This window comes from Lepisosteus platostomus, chromosome 15 (assembly GCF_059453375.1).
Source record: "Lepisosteus platostomus isolate fLepPlt1 chromosome 15, fLepPlt1.hap1, whole genome shotgun sequence".
Taxonomy (NCBI): Eukaryota; Metazoa; Chordata; class Actinopteri; order Semionotiformes; family Lepisosteidae; genus Lepisosteus; species Lepisosteus platostomus.
Window position 1 is genome coordinate 24,844,389 of NC_142625.1, and position 17,019 is coordinate 24,861,407.

Sequence of the window (17,019 nt, forward strand, 5' to 3'; positions counted from 1 at the left end):
TCTGCCTAGAAAAGGATAATGAAACTGAACTGTTCTTGCTGTTTTCCTAAGTTTCGTATCTAAATTCTAACCATTTCTGAGTAGAAGTCAAAATTACAAATTTAGTATAAATGAATCTGTGGTCTATAGATGCAGATGTGTGTGACGTTTTTCCTAACACAATATCTCCTTTGTCAGCAGTCTTGTTCTCCAAGACAGAAAGCCACACTAGGTATCCAAGAAGGCGGTTTAAATAATGCAAAGAGATTTGGCATCTCTGAAAATAATACTATATAATAAAAGTAGACCATATTATGCTCTCTGTTTTTTTATTGGAGTATAGGGAGCTGTTAAGGCCTCGTACTATAGTAACTTAATCTTAAGAACTGTGTGTGTCAGCAAACACTGCTGTTTTGATGCTCCTGCATTTGAGACAACAGTGAGCCTTCTCCTTTGATACCAGCAAACAGCCTCAAATGAGATTATTGGCAGGATATGATTATGGTCTAATGTAGTGTGCAGATCGCCAGGGTTGTGCATGACCTTCCTTGCCTCAGTAGCACTGATACTGGTCTCAAGTGAATAATTAGTCGGAGCTACAGGACGAGCTCGAGGAGGGCTTGTAAAACTCATTGGGCTCATTGAAATCCACGTTCTGGCAAGAACATGGGAGCCAGGCTGAGGTGCAAAGATAAAAAAAAAACAAAAAGCAGAGTCTCTGTGTTGGATCAAGCCTTGCATGTCTTCGGCTCAAGTGAGGGGGATATAATGTGTGACCTTGATCATTCATAATCTGTCAGAGAATCTCCTTCCCTAAGTGCATTCAAATCCAGACTCGAAACCTTCTTCTTTAGGAGGGCTCTGGTCCTGCCCCTGCACCTTCTCCTGCATTCTGAACCCCTGTCTGCTAACTTTGTTACCTCCTCTCCTTGTTGGTCTAATTAGTTACCTCTTCTCCTCGTTAACTTTTTGTTAACGGTAAAGCACCTTGAGAAGTTACTTTTAAAGGCGCTATATAAAATGAGGTTTATTATTATTGTATTATTTAAAACCACATCAGCTTGGCGAGTGTATTTCACCAGGGATAGGCCTAAAAATATGGAAAGGAAGCAAAACCTGAACTGACCAGTCAGGTTCCCAGTGGAAAAAAGTGCCCTGGCTTACTTCATCTTGTGGGAATCTTTCAGCCCTAACTAAGGCACCTCACATTCATACACTGGCACATCTAAGAACTGAAGGCTGTTTAACAAATGTTTTGTTTCCAGACATACTCTCTGCCCATCACAGTGCTGAGGCCAGAGAGCTGAAGCTTCACCCAGCTGATGTAAGGCTGTCACACAAAAAAACAAAAATGCTGCTGGAGAAACTAACCAGCGCAGAAAATTGCTATTAGTTTCCTTCTGGGTGAAGCCCATAGCTACAGTGTGTAACTTTGCGAGCGCCGAGTGCTAACGTTAGCCAGGTAAGTGCTCAAGTGCTTCCACCTCTGAGCCTGCTTGGCTTAATTGTGATTAATTGCTATTCCCTCCTCCTGCGAGGTGCCCCAGTCCCAACCGGAGCAGTCCGTCACTCCCCGGCTCTCTTCTCTGTCTTTCCCACAGGCAAAACTGGACGATTTCTGCGGTTCCTCTGCTATACTGGTATTACCTTCTTTACTCTGCAGTGTGGACTGCAGATCACCTTCGCCTATGTCCCCCAGCACGGTAAGAAACAGCTGCCGTTCTAGAGGCAATCGGGCTGCCGCCGACTTTATGAGCCCTGGACTTGACCCAAAGAAGATCTCTCATGAGCTGGTTTTACTTTTTAATGTGCTGCATTGCATTGATTAAGCTCGTTCAGTCTTAAGCTTTAATGAAGTGTACTGGAAGTGGTTTCAGATATTACCTTCAGAAGAACATTTTGACTTCATTGAATTTTTCTCCTTTATTCACAGTAAGTGGTGTCTGGGAGACTGTCCTCTATCACATTGGGATTATACGGTATGAATCATCGGTATATGGTCTTCCTACTCATTCCTGCAACGGTCTGAATTTTCACTTGCTTGGCATTCTAACTCTGTCCCTTTACTCTCACCCGGCTTTCTCTGGCTTGCCCTGCCAGGTTCAGTGTGGTAGACGCCGCAAATGTCGTCCGTCACCTGGCCCCCGACCTGGGCCTGTTCCTGGCCGCTCTGCTCATCCACAGACTCTGCAAGAAGTTGCTGAGGCCCCCGGCGCCCGTCGCCGTCCATGACAACTGCGTCCCACCCCCTGACCATGAGGTCGAGTGATTCGTGTCGGTACCCGCAGGACAGACGTAGAGTCGTTTCTCTGGAACGTCACAGAGTCTGGGGCTCGAGAGTGATTCCACCTGGAAGGACACCTGCGCTAAGTGACAGGATGAGCTCCACAGCCCAGTCTTTGAGTAGCTAACACTGTCCATCCTGGATACCTCAAGGACAGGCACACACCTGGGCCAGCACTGCAGGGGGGTGGGGCACTGATTTGTCAACAGCAGCTTTCACAGCAAAACAGCCACCCCTGAGGCTTCCTGGTGGCCAGTAGGCATGTGGTAATATCAGTGAGGGATGCCAACAGAGGCACTGTCAGAATAACACGTCAGCTGGCCCCAGTGAAACATTTCTTTAAGACTAGATAGCACCGCACATCAGAGAGCATCCCTTTTTTTTCAAGAAATCTGTTTGTACTGTAGGTTGATTTAGTCCATTCAGCGACAATCCTTGTTCAGTGTATTTAATAGTCACTAGAAAAGCAACAGTGAGCTGCTCCACAGACGTGGTGGTGAGTGGCCCTGGATTCAGACAGTTCTCAGTTTAAAGCCATACATCTCTGGAAAGAACGGAACAGGATCTGGGGTGCACTGCTGAGTAGTAATGTTTTGTAAAATCTGTAGCATTATGTAGGTCAGAACCTTTTTATTGAGTTAGCCGTGACAACGATACAGAGAACCAAAACACAAAAGCTCACTGCAGTATCGTATTATGAAAGGTGCTATATAGAATGAAGATTATGATGGCATTATTAATTGTTATTAAGTCATGGTTATTATTGTTACGTTTGTGTGTTGGAGACGGCTGCCTGTGTCTCTGCAGGATCGGAGGCAGTCGGAGTCGGAGTCGAAGTCGGAGACGGAGTCGGAGTCGGAGTCGGAGTCGGAGAGCCGCACGGAGAGCGACGGATCGTGCCCGGACAGCTCGGATGAGTCTGGTGCGACCCAGGGAAGCCAGCCTAAGATCGTCCGGAAGCTGATGGTCTTTGCAGCCGGACTGCGCCTCCTGCTGGCTACCCTCCTCAACACTGCAGGCAAAGCAGTGGTGACCCTCCTGCTGGGGCTCGCAGGTACCAGAGCTCTCTCTGCACCGCCCCAGTGGGGTACAGTACGTACTGTAAGAACAGGCGTCCACCTCAGCAAGACGAGCAAGGTCCCCTTCGATAAATTTAGAGTTGCTTTCCCCTGAAGTATAAGAATGCAGGGAACAAGCTTTCTGACACTTCCTCCTCTTTATTTTCCTTGCTCTTTCTGTTTCTTTTTTTTCCCTGATCCTCTCCGTTCTGCCCCCTCTCTGTCTAATAAGGGTTACAAGCAGGGGGGGGTCCATTTACCGCTCCGGGCCGTTTAGTAATGAGCAGTTAATCGATCCCAGGATCTCATGCAGCTAATCGATCCCAGGATCTCATGCAGCTGTTCATTGAAGGAAGCCAGGGTAGCGGCGTCAGCGAGGTGGCTGGCTGGGTAGCCTGCGTCGCGCCTCCCCTCTTCCGCGCTCCCGTGTGTCTCATTCCCGTCCTGCGTCGGGCTGCCTCTGCAGGAATCACCCTGCCCTCCCTGACCTCAGCGGTGTACTTCTCCCTGTTCCTGTGGCTGGTGTGGCGGTGGGCATGCTGCCGGGCCCTCGGCCTGCTTTCCTTCAGCAGCCTGTGTGTGATGACGGCCATATTCAGTGCCGGCCACCTCCTCGGCCTCTACCTCTACCAGCTGCAGTACTTCCAGGAGCTCGTCCCGCCCCAGGACATCTATGCCAGGTACTGCAGCCGGGCCTGATCAACAATCAGTAGCGCTTCAGTTCCGGGGCTTTTTAAATGCATGACAGACGGATTGCTGTACGTTTACAGGACATTTATATATGGAAAAGAATCTGACATTTGTTAATAGACACGCAGTCCATTATCTCTAGATGTGTGTTATTGGCACTTACATACACATAGTGTGCCATACTGAATTCATGGAATTTGAATCCCTAATATATAGCATTGCTCAAAAATCTATATTATAATGACAAAAAAATCTTTAGTGTATTATCTGTAAAGACTGTACATTTGTTAGCAATGTAGCGTCACACTAGGATGCTACACCTTTTGGGACTTTATCCAGGAACATTTGCAGGTTATGTTGCTGTGTTTCAGCCAGGTTCAGGGTACGGACTGTGATTCTGCAGTTCTGACTATGAAGCGAACAGATTTCTGTTTCTAGATTTGTCCTTGGTAGCCCAGCTCAGGAGGTCTGTGGTGCACAAAGGGTAGCTTTCTGCTGTAGGGCCAATTCAGGTTTGCAGAGGAAATTCAGCCACTGCGCCTGTGTTCAAGAAAGGGAAACACAGTTCTCCTCTCTGTGAGCTAACAGTGTCAGGAGGGAACTAGGGGTGTGAGCTTGTTTGAGCGTCACTTCAAGAATGAAAAACTGTTGGCTGCATTTTTGCAAACAGCCAATAGCATAAACTAAGCACCACCAAGAAAAGAAATCTCACTAATCTAACCTGTTTTACGTTGCTCATTTATGTTTATGGATAACATTTGCCTCTCTTAAGAGTTCCTTTTCTCTCTGTTTTCTCCTAGGCTGTTTGGCATGACTGCTTTCATCCATACCAATGAGTCGGACCCCTATAGTTTGGGGGTTCACACTGATGCCACCTGGCCAGTTTTTGTGAACCCCTTGGTACTGCTGGTCCTGTACTACACACTGGTGGCCTTACTGCACAAGTGGGTCCACGTTACAGAGGAGGTACTGCACATCGTCCTTCTCAGCTCACACCCACTTTGGGACTGTGTGCCTTCATGGCTCAGATCTCTCCGTGTTGATAATCTGCAGGAATCCCTGCCCAGGCCAGACAGCAGACTGTCTGAGGGACCCCACAATATCCGGGGGATGATGTGGGACTCCAGGAATGAGAAGAAAAAGGTAAAAAGCACGAATTCTGACGGGAACAGCTCACCAAAATAAGAAAAATCTGAAATTTTGCAAGCTAGGTGCTGGATAAGAGCATAGTAAAAACAGCAATTTTATGGCACGCTTACAGTATCAACAGTGTGTTTGAGTGACAGGGCAAGTGGCCATTTTTCATTCTATAGTGACAGACGTTTTCTGTTTTATTCTCTTATAGCTGCTTACCAGCGTGGATGAGGATAACAGTGTTGCGAACGAGGTATTTCCTCAGATTTCTCACAGCTGGGGCCTCTCCTGGAAGTCCGAGCCGTACTGCACGAGTTACCCCACGTGCTTGTCTGAGACTCGGACACTGCTGCGTGACAGAAATGTGTCATTTCAAACACCAGCTCAATGCACGTTGTAAGAAATGATTTCCCCGTCAATAATTCATGTAGTAAAGGTTGCATATTGGTTATTATCCATCTTGCCATTTTTTAAACCAATTCAGGGGCACGGGGGAGGCTATCCCAGCCAGCACTGGGCACAAGGCGGGATACACCCTGGAGGGGACACCAGTCCCCCGCAGGGCAGACTGACACAAGCACAGACATGCACCCTCACACACACACTCACGCCTAGGGCCAGTTTTCTCAACAGTGTGTTTTTGGACTGTGAAAAGAAACCAAAGCACCTGGAGGAACCAGCAATGACACAAGGTGAACATAGAAACTCCATGCAGACAGCACTCCAGGTCTGGAAATGAACCCTGGTCCCAGTGAAATGTCCTTCATCTTTGAGTGTTTTTCTCCGATTTCATCTGAACTGTGATTCCTCTCCTTGTTGAAGGAGCATATTTTCTTTTCCGCTGCACCTTGGCCGGACAGGTTTCTGCTCAGTGTAGTAACCTGCTCTCTCTGTGTCCTGGTGGCCTCTCTCTTCTGACCCCTGGCCAATTTCTTGTGCCTGTCCCGGTGTACGTCTGTGCTCTGCTCTCCTCCTTCCCATAGGAGCCCAGCACCTTCCTGCTAAACAGCAGGTGGCAGGACCCTGGAGGGCTTCACCTGGGCCCTGCCCTGAGAAAAGAGGAGGAGTTTCTTGAGTGCCACGCTACGCCAGTCTACCAAGAGGAACCTCCAAGCCCAGGTAGAAGCAATCGTAATCGTAGGGTCCCCGGTTCAGCGCTTGAGAAAGGCTGATGATCGGAACCACTGAAGAAGAACTGTCTTTATTCATCTTTATCTTACCGCATGAAGTGAATTTGACCTATCGTGTTTTACTGACGATACAAATAGTTACTCAGGTCCATGTTGGGATTTAGATGTGTCCTTGAAGTTTGTGCATCTTTCTGTGGTTGTAGTTCTTTCTTATTGCTCCACCGCTGGCATTGTTTATAAGCTATAAATACGATAAATGATATATATTTCCAGTTATTAAAGTTATCGTTTATTAAGCCTGTAGTAACCCCTTGAGCAAGACTGGTCAAGTGTCCCCCTCTCGTTTGTGCCTCTCTTATGTTCTTTCACAGTTTTAGACAGAGGTAACAGATGCTTTTACTGTGGGACCTATGGTCTTATCTTTGTTGAGACTGCAGACCTGGAAATAATCCGGTTTGACTAGCACTGTAAATACTGTAAGTGTACAGTCCAGGCAGAATTAAAACCAGCAGTTTTAGATTTAGTTCTAAACATACCTGGAGCTGTCACCTACTGGCCAGGTGAACAGGAGGTGGAGCTGATCGCTGGTTGCAAAGTTACAGAAATCGGACAACCACAGAGAAGCCTGACACGTGGTCGACACATTCAGAGCATTTTACTGGGAGTTAGTGCTGTTTAGCAAAACTGACAAGAAGGGGGAACCTGCAGCCCCCTGCCCTTTCTTTAGAAACAGTGAGAGTATTAGTGTGTGGAGGCACGGGCCCCTGGTTTGTGACTGCAGAGTGCTGTCGCTCCTAACCGAGCTCTTTCTCCTGCTCCTGTCCTCCTCCGAGCAGAGGCGGAAGAGGAAGAGGAAGAGGACAGTAAAGACGAAGAGAGCTTGGAGGGGCTCACTGAGACCACAGCGCCCATGACTGCTCCCAGTGGGCTGGTTGTGTTTGGACAGTTCATCATGAAGCAGAGCTACGTCAACGCTCTCATTGTCATGATGGTAATAAGTACTATGATTCTGGTGAAAAATAGTGCTATTACTGCAAGCAGCAGTAGTCTACTTCTTTTTAGTCTCTTCGTTTTGTGCTCAGCTGTTTTCACCATCTTAGCCTTGTGCTGTTCTTGTAAGTCTGCTCCTGACAGCGGCACGCTGCCGTCGATTTTCTTGTGGCTGCAGGTCTGGAGCATCACCTACAACAGCTGGCTGACCCTCGTGCTGCTGGTGTGGTCCTGTGGGATCTGGATGCTGCGTGACCGCCGGCGCTACGCCATGCTGAGCGCGCCCTTCCTGGCGGCGTACGGCACGGCACTGGTGCTCTGCGCCTTCGTCAGCAGCCTCCGGCTACACCGGAGCGAGCTGTGCCCGGGGGTGCCCTCCGCCATGCTCACCGACTTCGACCTGAGGGGGTACCCCACGCCCTGCGCACACCTGGGTGCCAAGGTGGGCCGCACGCCCACACGCCCACAGCCCTGCGTCACTGCCACGCAGGGGCTGGTCCCTTCTGAAATATCCAGCTCGTATTGTATTACCCAGCTTAATCATATTACCATATGAAAGATACAAGAATGCATTCCTGGCTGCTGTAATTTGTTCTTTGCTGAAATACCTAGTCGGATCAAAGTGTCCATCTGACATTTCTTAAACGCGGCCTGCCCCCCCCCTCTTTTTTTTTTTGGGATCCCGCTTGTTCTCCTGTTTTTTTGGAACGTCACGTCATGAAACTCTTTCCTGGTGCGTCTTTCCTGCAGGTGTCCTACGCCTTCACCTTCTGGGTGTTACTCCGGCAGCACCTGACGGAGAAACGGCGGGGGCGCTGGCTACAGCAAGCCCCCCTGGAGGAGGTGAAGGTCTCGCAGTCGGGTGAGCAGGCCGCTCTCTTCCCCTCCTCTTCCTGCTCCTGTTTCCTCTTGCCTGTGAAGAAGTGGGTGAAAATGCGTTTTAGGCCTGCAGAAGAGGGGTAAAGGCAGAACCTTCTTTTAATGGGGGGAGGTGTGTAATGGACATACTGTACAGCGCATGTGTGAGAGCACGTTGCTGGATTTCCTCTGCAGCAGAAGTATGTGTCCCAAGCAGAAGGCACCCCAGCTCGCTCCTGATAAGCGATTATCCTAATTTCTTTATTTTGACCCTGCTCTCTAGGAGAGGAAAGCCGGTCCTCGGCCCTGATGGAGCTCCTGGGATCTCTCGTGAAGGGCACGCTGGTCAAGTACTGGATCTTCTTCTGCTGCTCCATGTTCTTCGTGGTCAGCTTCACCGGGAAGGTGGTGGTGTACAAGATCCTCTACATCGTGCTCTTCCTGTTCTGCGTGGTCCTTTACCTGGTGGGCTTACCTCGGCGTCTCTATACTTTTCTGCACTCTGAACCTTTTTTCGCAAAATGCAGTGTTTGACCTTTGTCTGAGTTCGTTCTTAGAACCTCCCGCTAAAACAAAAGCGGTTCTCTTAAAGGAAAATGTGCATAACAATGTTCTCTGAGAGGGTTTTAGCATGTAGGGGAAATGACCCTTAGCTCCAGCCTGCTGAATAGTTCTGTGAGAGTCTCGAGGGCCCAGCAGGGGCAACAGATAGAGAGACACCGCTAGTGGCCTGTGGAAGAGAAGGAGCACAGCCTTCTACTCTCGCTGACAGGAGCTCGTGTGCTCCCCCTGCTCCCTCCGCCTCTTCCCCAGGTGCGTTACGATGTGTGGCGCAGGATGCTGAAGTATTTCTGGGCAGTGGTGGTGGGCTACTCCATGGTGGTCCTCATTGCCATCTACGTATACCAGTTCAAGACCGTGTCCGGCCTGCTGCGGCAGATCATCGGCATGTCGGAGGAGGGGTGAGTGCCTGTCCACTGGTGCGCAGATCGTCTCCAGGGCGTTCCTCTGTAGCTCTGCCCTCTTCTTTTTTTCTATCAGGGGCAATTCAGCCCCCACTTTCTCTCTTATCTTAGCTAGCAGCTGTACCACATCTGCAAGTCCCAGCTGGCAGCCCGATGGAGCTCAGCAGGTGTGAGCCTGGTCAGTACCTGGATGGGAGACCTCCCGGGAAAGCTATGGTTGCTGCTGGAAGAGGTGTTAGTGGGGCCAGCAGGGGGTGCTCACACCGCGGTCTGTGTGGGTTCTAATGCACCAGTATAGTGACGGGGACACTATACTGTAAAAAGGAGCCGTACTTCAGATGAGATGTAAAACCGAGGTCCTGACTCTCCGTGGTCATTAAAAATCCCGGGGCGTTTCTCGAAAAGAGTAGGGGTGTAAACCCCGGCGTCCTGGCCAAATTTCCCAGTGGCCCTTACCAATCATGGCCTCCTAATAAACCCCATCTGTGAATTGGTGTCATCGCTCTGCTCTCCTCCCCACTGAGAGCTGGTGTGTGGGGAGCGTACTGGAGCTCTGTGGCTGCTGTTGCATCATCCAGGTGGGGATACACATGTGAAGCGCTTTACCGTGTCTCTGCGTCTCGGAAGCCTTCCCTCTCTTCCTCTCTGTTCCCTGCTGCTCCCTGTTCCTCTCGCCCTCTCTGTCCCGCCAGCCTGCGCGACCTGGGCCTGGAGCAGTACGACACGGTGGAGCTGTTCGCCCGCATCCTTCTGCCCTCCTGTTTCCTCCTGTCCTGCATTCTGCAGCTCCACTACTTCAACAGCGACTTCCTGTCCCTCACCGACCTGGACGATGTTTCCGTCCGCCAGGGTCCCTCCAGGTGAATGACCCCTCCGGATATTCCCACTGTTCCTTTACAGACGCTGACCACAATAAATCTACACTTGGTCCATGGTACTCCCATGCAGTGGATGTGCTTGATTTACCCTGGCTTGCAATGCCTCTCCATGTTTTCCCTGTGCTTTTCTGCATTTTGATGCAATTTTACTTTACTTACCTTACTTTGGATGAATTGTATTTACTGTATGCATACTATCTTTCTGGGCTGCGTTTTAATCAATAAACCCTTTAGGTTCCAGAGGCTGCCCTGTCTGTTTCTCCACCCTAAATATTTGTCATTTTCTCTGCTCCAGTGAAGAAACCCTGAAAGCCAGAGTAAGCATGATCACAGAAACGTGAGTCACGGTCGACTTCCCCTTTAGAATGCAAACCTTGATCTTGTATCACCTCTTGATCAGTAAAATCAGAAGTGGTGATGTACTGTGTGTCTTTTGGCAGATTTATACTCTGTTTTGAAAGGGTAAACATGGGGGTTCTTTTAATACTGTAATTTTTCTTTAGGCACTATTTACGGATACAAAAGTACTATCACTGAGTTGTTGGAGAATTGTGCTCATTAGTGTAACGCATGTAAATTGTTAATGCTGTTTTAGTAGCTGCATGTTACTACTGTAGAAGGGCAAAGTTCTGCACATACTCATTTTGTGATTTTCTCCCCTTTCATCAGAATTAAAGAGAATATTGAAAAACTTCAACAAAGGTAAAACACTTTGCTTGTTGTTACTTGATCAGCTGAGAGCTGTATGCAGTCTTTCCACGATCAGTTTTTAATTATTCCTTAGTTTAAAGGGTAAAAAATCATGTCGATGCATTACTGCGATTATAATATCCTTTCTTAGTAAAAAAAAAAAAGAACACTTCTTGAGTGGATCAAAAAAGCTGTTACTATTTATGAATATTTTGAGGAAAGAGTTTTTTTGTGGGATGGGGGGTCAGGAGAGTTGAGATCTAAAGACCCAGGTGTAACCCGTGACTGGGAATGTTAAAGTCACAGGAGTGCAATGACCTCGGTGTCTTGGAATCTTACAGTAGCAGTAATTCTGGGGATTCACGTTGGACTTAGTGGTCAGGGGAACATTCCACTCTTCCGCTGTCTGTGTCTGACAGGCTGGCCAGGGAGCAGCTGGGGGGCTGCAGACAGGACACCCTGGGTGGGGCCAGGCTGTCTGAACAGATCAAGGACTGTGGGCAGACCAGCACGCACCCAGAAAGCGGTACGTATCACATTTATGGCAGCACCCCCAAATCTTTTATTACTGACAGTTAGAAGAGGGACATTTTCTTTATGTTGTTCCAAAGTGAACAGATATTTTAGCATCTTAAATCGAACAATTATAATTCACTTGTGGGCCATCCAGCTATTCAGCAAATACATTTCAGCCCCTGACTGTGCTCCTCTCTTTTTTTTTTACCATTTGTGTCAAATTGAAGGAAGGGACTGTTTGACATCTCACCTGTTGCCTGATTCTCTACAGACTTTCAACAAATGCAGATGTTTATGTTTTATTTTAAGGCAAAGTCGTTTTTTATTCTTCTTCTTCATTTTTAACTTCAGTTTTCATTCTTTTGCTTATTCTTTTTTAAGTAATCTGGTTCTATCTTCTGGATGTATGTTATGTTGTGCCTGATGTTTTTGTGCTGCTGTTCTTATTGTTTTATGGTTTAAACCGTCATGAGCACACCGAGGCAAATTCCTAACACCTAAGTGGGTACGGCAATAAATATAAAATCTGGAAATATATTGAATCTTGTCGGCAGCTTACAATCTCCCCAGCCATGTCACTCTTTCACCGGGCCGGCGGCTCTGATGCCCGGCCCTGCGTCTGCTCCTGCACGTCTCTCCTGCAGGGGGGCGGCTGAGCCAGTGGGGCCTGATTGTGGACCGGGCGGGCCTGCTGGCGCTGCAGGGGCTGGAGGGGCTGCAGAGGGCCCAGGAGCTGCTCTGGAGGCTGCTGGAGCTGCACTGCCTCAAGATCGTCTCCTCCGGCATCATCTGGGTCGCGCTGCAGGAGGTCAGACCCGGCGGAGCGGGCTCGTTCCCGTTCGGACCTCGCCTGGGCATCCGCGCATGCGGTCGTTGTGAGGCTGGGCCTGGGGTGCCTTGTTCCGAAGTGCCTGCTGAGGTTGCTGTCGCGCCCTCTGCAGCCAGAGGGCGCTCCTTCTCTGTCCTGTCCCTAGTTTCCGGTCTGCTGTCCTTCCGGTCCCTCTCTTTCCCTTGGGCTATATATTTCCGGGTCTTGCTCTCTGTCCTGGCTCAGCATTGACGTTCGGATGTTCTGTGACCCGCCTAGCACCGGGGCGCCCCATGTCCGCTCCCTGAGGGTATAGGTTTCTATACGGCATTCCTGAACTCTTTGCACTAATGAGCCCGGGCCTTTATCCCGTCTCGCCGCTACGCATATGGGTCTTTTTCCGGTCTCCTGCTCCCCACGGTTAGTCCCTTTGGACGTCCGTGACAGTTGCGTGGGCTTGGACTGGCCCGATTTGTCCTGGGACTGTCGTGCCACCCCAGCCCTTGGGATCGGGCGGGGGCAGCGTGACCAGGCAGCGCCGTCAGTGAGGCGTTCCAGCTGGGGCTGGCCTGCCGAATGACTGGCGGCGGCGACAGGTGGGCGTGTCAAAGGAGAGGGCGCTCAGATCCGCCCTCTCCCTGCGTGGCACAGCAGTCAAGCGGATCGACAGCTCAGTCCCTCTTATTACTGTCTTGTTTTTCCCCGCAGTTATGCACTCTGTGTTTTTCAGATATTGTTTTTACTGTATCTTCCTTTTTTTGCTCCACAGGTAACGAAAGTACAAATATCACAGTGCAAAAACATGAAAGGATAGCATAGCACAAAAAAAGAGGCAAACGACTCTAAGAGCTGCCCTTGCTTATTTTTACCTCTGGTCTACTGTATATCAGAGTCAATGCATCTCAGAGCAGGTCTTTCCATGCAGGCAGTGAAAGGCTGCCATATTCTTATCGTAATTGTTTTTTAATATATATATATAGACTTCTGTTAATTTTGGCAAACCAGAAGAGTGGAGTCTAACCACAACTGCAGAGTTAGAAATGTTCTCTTAATAGGCAATAACACGTTTTTTATTGTTAACAAATGGCATTGGAAGCATGATATGTGCTGCACTGTCTATGCCCTTCGAGGCTCGGTAGAGCTGTCCATCACTGCGCCTGTGTCCCCAGGTCTCTCTGATGAATTTCCTGTTTCTGGTGCTGTGGACCTTCGCCCTCCCCTTCAGGCGGCTCCGCCCTCTGGCCTCCGGCGTGTCTGCCGTCTGGGCCAGCGCCATGGTCGTCTGCAAGATGATGTACCAGCTCAAGTTCATCAAGCCGCCCGAGTACTCCTCCAACTGCACGGCTGTGAGTCCCGCCCGCCGGCCAGCCCTCTGAACTGCACCTCTGCTTCCTTCCCTACCGCGCCGCCATCTCTCAGTAGAGCTCCCAGTGTTACTTTGCACCACGCAGTCCTGCAGCGAGATGGGCGGTGTGTTTATTCTCTTAGCCAAGGTTTGACTTGGCGTAATCCCCTTTATTTTATCTGAAACCTCTTGTCCCATCAGTCAGTCTGGTCTTGATCTTTCAGCTCTGTTCCTCCCTGGAGAGTCTCACTTTCTGCCGGTAAGATGCCACTGTGCTCCACCAGAATGTCTCTGGGCTCCCTTCTCCATTTGCCTTGAGTTGTCCGTTGGAAAGTCGTACTAGCAACATTACTGGTGACATTCGAATGACCTGCACCAGCCGCGTCAGATAGCATGACACAGGCACTGCACCGTTCAATGTTGGTCCTTAGGGTATATTTATGGGATTTCAGGATTTTAAAAAATCAGGTATTTGTCATTCCTGGTGACCCATACTTTGGTCCTAGATGCGACCTAAATATGTGAAAAACCTTCACAATGCACTTTACTGCAAATTTAATGGCTTATCCTTTAATGGTGATGATTGTCCAAAAACCTTCCAGGTGCACAGCTTTCTCTCGGTGACTTCAAGGCTGTTTTTTTTTTTTTGCAGAACACAAGCCTCAAATAACCCATCTGTTTTTACCTGTATATTTAAACATACAGTAGGGAAAAAAATGGTGCTCACTACCGGATGACTTTCAAAAACCTTTTACAGATATTTGAATTCCACAAGAGCTCAGTGCAGTATGATGTTATTCTTGTTTTCTTTATCAGCGGCTGGTATCTGGGAATCAGACTGTGGCCCGTGGGAATCTGGAGGAGCTGCTGAGGACGTCTGTGCTGTACGTGGAGCCAGTAGACCCAGCGCTGTGGTGTGGTGCCCTCAGGAAGTGTGGGGACAGCATCTTACCATGTCTCAGGGTACGGCAAGGACTCTGCTCCTAACTCACACTCGGTTTTAGCTGATAATCTCTTGTTCCCAGGTCTGGACCCATAGCTAGAAAGTGGCAGGCCATGAGAACAGCAACCCTAAGCTTCTTGTTCAGGAGGAATGACCTCGTTACTGAGTTCATCGGGCTGGGATGGGTGGAATTCCCAAGGAGAAAGAGAGGTGTGGAGACCGATCCCGACCGTTTTTTCATTGTTCAAGGGAGAGACGCCCGCAACACACTTGGAGCGCACAGATGATGAAAGTGTGCAATCCCATGAATGTCCTGAAGTTGCAATTTGTAGAAGCACTATTAAAATCCGCGTTAGCGTTCTAGAAACGGCTGGCCCCCGTCCACAGCTGGGTCCTCCCCCCCCCCCCCGAGTGGCCCTCTCATTCGTCTCTTTTTCCTGGCAGAACCACCTGGCTGTGCTGGCGCTGCTGGCGTTCGAGGTGACGGTCCATCGGCACCAGCGGTACTACCGGCTGCGGCATGGCCTGCAGGCGCCCGCCACCGGCACGCTGTTCAGCGGCATCACCCGGCAGCACCTCGACCGGGGCCTGCTCCCATGCATCAAGTACTTCGTCAACTACTTCTTCTATAAGTTCGGCCTGGAGGTGAGAGCCCCTCTGGGTTGCGGTAGACTCGTGTGATGCGGCTTGGCGTGTTCCGTGTGCCGTGCTGGGGGGGGGAGGGGGGGTGAGCTTCTCGGCCGGCCGCTGATGTCTGCCGTCCCCCGCCAAGGTGTGCTTGGCGGTGGCCGTGAACCTGATCGGCCAGCGGATGGACTTCTACGCCCTGCTGCACTCCTGCGCCCTGATCGCCGTCCTGTCCCGGCGACGGAGAAAAGCCATCGGAGAGGTGTGGCCCAAGTACTGCTGCTTCACTGCCAGCCTCGTGGTCTTTCAGTATCTTCTGTGTATCGGAATCCCGCCGGCACTGTGTTACGGTAGGAATTCAGAGGAGTTAGGCATGGGGCACGTTACAGATGTATGATGTGCATTTTCCCCCTTTCTCTCACTTCCCCACTCTTATTCTTGGTCATGCCCTCTTTCTGTTTTTTTCCCTCCCCTTGTAAGATTACCCCTGGAGGACCTCTAGACATCCTTTAAGCTCCAACCTCATCAAGTGGCTCTACCTGCCGGATTTCGCCATGCGGCCCAATCCCGTCTTCATCATCTGTGAGTCTGTGCTGCCCTCCCAGCCGTGCAGGCCTCTGCGGATGCTGGTGTCCTCGTGCGCCTCACGAGCAGCGAGTGGGTCCGTGACCCCCATGCGGCTCTTCTCCTGCCCTTACGTCTGTCTCTCCCCAGATGACCACGTGCTCCTGCTATGCTCCTCCCTGCAGTGGCAGGTGTTTGAGGACGAGAACATGGCGGCCACCCGTCTCCTGGCGGGTGACAATGTGGAGATCAGCTGCAGCCTGGATCCTCGAGCTCTCAGCCAGTACACCCCCGTCAGCAACTTCCTGCACTGCAGGTCAGTGTGGCCACATTTCCAGGGGCTGGCTTCTCACTGGCACATCACAGCACATTGAGTGCCCTGTCTCTTTAAATGGAGCGCCCTGGGTCAGACAGCTGCTGTGATAAAACAACTTGCACAAAACTGAGCAGGCTGAATGATATCCATGCTTTTTGCATTAATGCGCCTTCTGCATCCTGCGCAATCAGATATGAAGAGGTCATGAAAACGTGTGGCACAGTGATTACGGTTACGTGTAAAAACAAGACTTTTCAACTGTTTTAAAAAAGTAAGTGCTTATTTTAACATGGTGTGGCTTAAGACTCCCCGTGTCACGCAGCAGGTCCTGTGTCTTTGATGTGTCTTTGGTTCTCCTAGGTCGTATCTGGATATGGTAAAGGTGTTCGTGTTCAGCTACTTCTTCTGGCTGGTGCTGTGCCTGATCTTCATCACAGGTACCACACGCATCAACATCTTCTGCCTGGGCTACCTCATGGCCTGCTTCTACTTCATGCTGTTCGGCGGCAGCCTGCTACTCCAGCCGGTCAGGCACATCCTAAGGTTGTGGGACTGGCTCATCGGCTACACCTGCCTGGTCATCGCCACCAAGAACCTGCTGTCTGTAAGTGAGCTTCCTGCCCCTCTTCCTTTCCCTACAGAGGCCAAGGGGCCGGTGACCAGGGCTGGGACTGTGTGGACAAGTGACTCAGGGGTGCAAGCAGGTCTCCCATTAACACAGCTGTCCGAGTCATTTCGGGTCACATGAGCAATCCCGTGAACACGTAGCACCAAAGGAGCAGCAAAAGTTGTTTTTTGTCCTGCTCTGACTTTAAATCAATGCATGAGACCTTTTATTTTTCAAGTAAGCCTTTCTTAATTGATTCTTTATTCGGTACTTTTCGTTTTTATCTTGATCGTGTTTTCATGATCCTTTTCCGTTTCCTTGTGCAGTGTCGAGCCGTAACCCCCTGTGTTTTTGCTTGGTGTGTGTGTGTGCTCACAGCTGGGATCCTGTGCTTACCTGGACAGCCTGTTGAAGAACGGCTGCTGGTTCATACAAACATTCAGCATGTTCTGCACCATAAAAGGCTACAACGTCCGTGAGTGCTCAAGAAGTCTTCAAAAATTCATTATAGCCTTGCATCATCTACGTGAAGGTTTCAGAACTCTTTTCATCTAGGCTCCATACAGATTTATTTTCCTCCATGCCAGATTGTGTTTTTGTATGTGTTTCTTGCCTTGCATTTTTCATTTTCCATCGT

At 49.8% G+C, this 17,019-nt stretch overlaps 1 protein-coding gene across 3 annotated transcripts in view; it reads left to right on the top strand.

Annotated features, from left to right (window-relative positions):
* LOC148648331 (piezo-type mechanosensitive ion channel component 2) overlaps positions 1-17,019 on the top strand; it is a 43,609-nt gene that overhangs the window by 6,922 nt on the left and 19,668 nt on the right. For all 3 annotated transcript variants that reach the window (XM_088607448.1, XM_088607449.1, XM_088607450.1), the window contains exons 4-30: positions 1,581-1,682; positions 1,913-1,958; positions 2,080-2,239; positions 3,071-3,317; positions 3,788-4,001; positions 4,812-4,977; positions 5,065-5,154; positions 5,357-5,398; positions 6,129-6,264; positions 7,112-7,266; positions 7,444-7,707; positions 8,016-8,127; positions 8,407-8,588; positions 8,937-9,085; positions 9,781-9,948; positions 10,262-10,303; positions 10,636-10,668; positions 11,076-11,182; positions 11,817-11,980; positions 13,150-13,326; positions 14,142-14,288; positions 14,713-14,913; positions 15,041-15,245; positions 15,376-15,477; positions 15,610-15,775; positions 16,136-16,379; positions 16,761-16,857. In XM_088607448.1, coding sequence (XP_088463574.1) covers positions 1,581-1,682; positions 1,913-1,958; positions 2,080-2,239; positions 3,071-3,317; positions 3,788-4,001; positions 4,812-4,977; positions 5,065-5,154; positions 5,357-5,398; positions 6,129-6,264; positions 7,112-7,266; positions 7,444-7,707; positions 8,016-8,127; positions 8,407-8,588; positions 8,937-9,085; positions 9,781-9,948; positions 10,262-10,303; positions 10,636-10,668; positions 11,076-11,182; positions 11,817-11,980; positions 13,150-13,326; positions 14,142-14,288; positions 14,713-14,913; positions 15,041-15,245; positions 15,376-15,477; positions 15,610-15,775; positions 16,136-16,379; positions 16,761-16,857 — 3,918 coding nt within the window. The remainder of the gene's footprint in view (positions 1-1,580; positions 1,683-1,912; positions 1,959-2,079; positions 2,240-3,070; positions 3,318-3,787; positions 4,002-4,811; positions 4,978-5,064; positions 5,155-5,356; positions 5,399-6,128; positions 6,265-7,111; positions 7,267-7,443; positions 7,708-8,015; positions 8,128-8,406; positions 8,589-8,936; positions 9,086-9,780; positions 9,949-10,261; positions 10,304-10,635; positions 10,669-11,075; positions 11,183-11,816; positions 11,981-13,149; positions 13,327-14,141; positions 14,289-14,712; positions 14,914-15,040; positions 15,246-15,375; positions 15,478-15,609; positions 15,776-16,135; positions 16,380-16,760; positions 16,858-17,019) is intronic.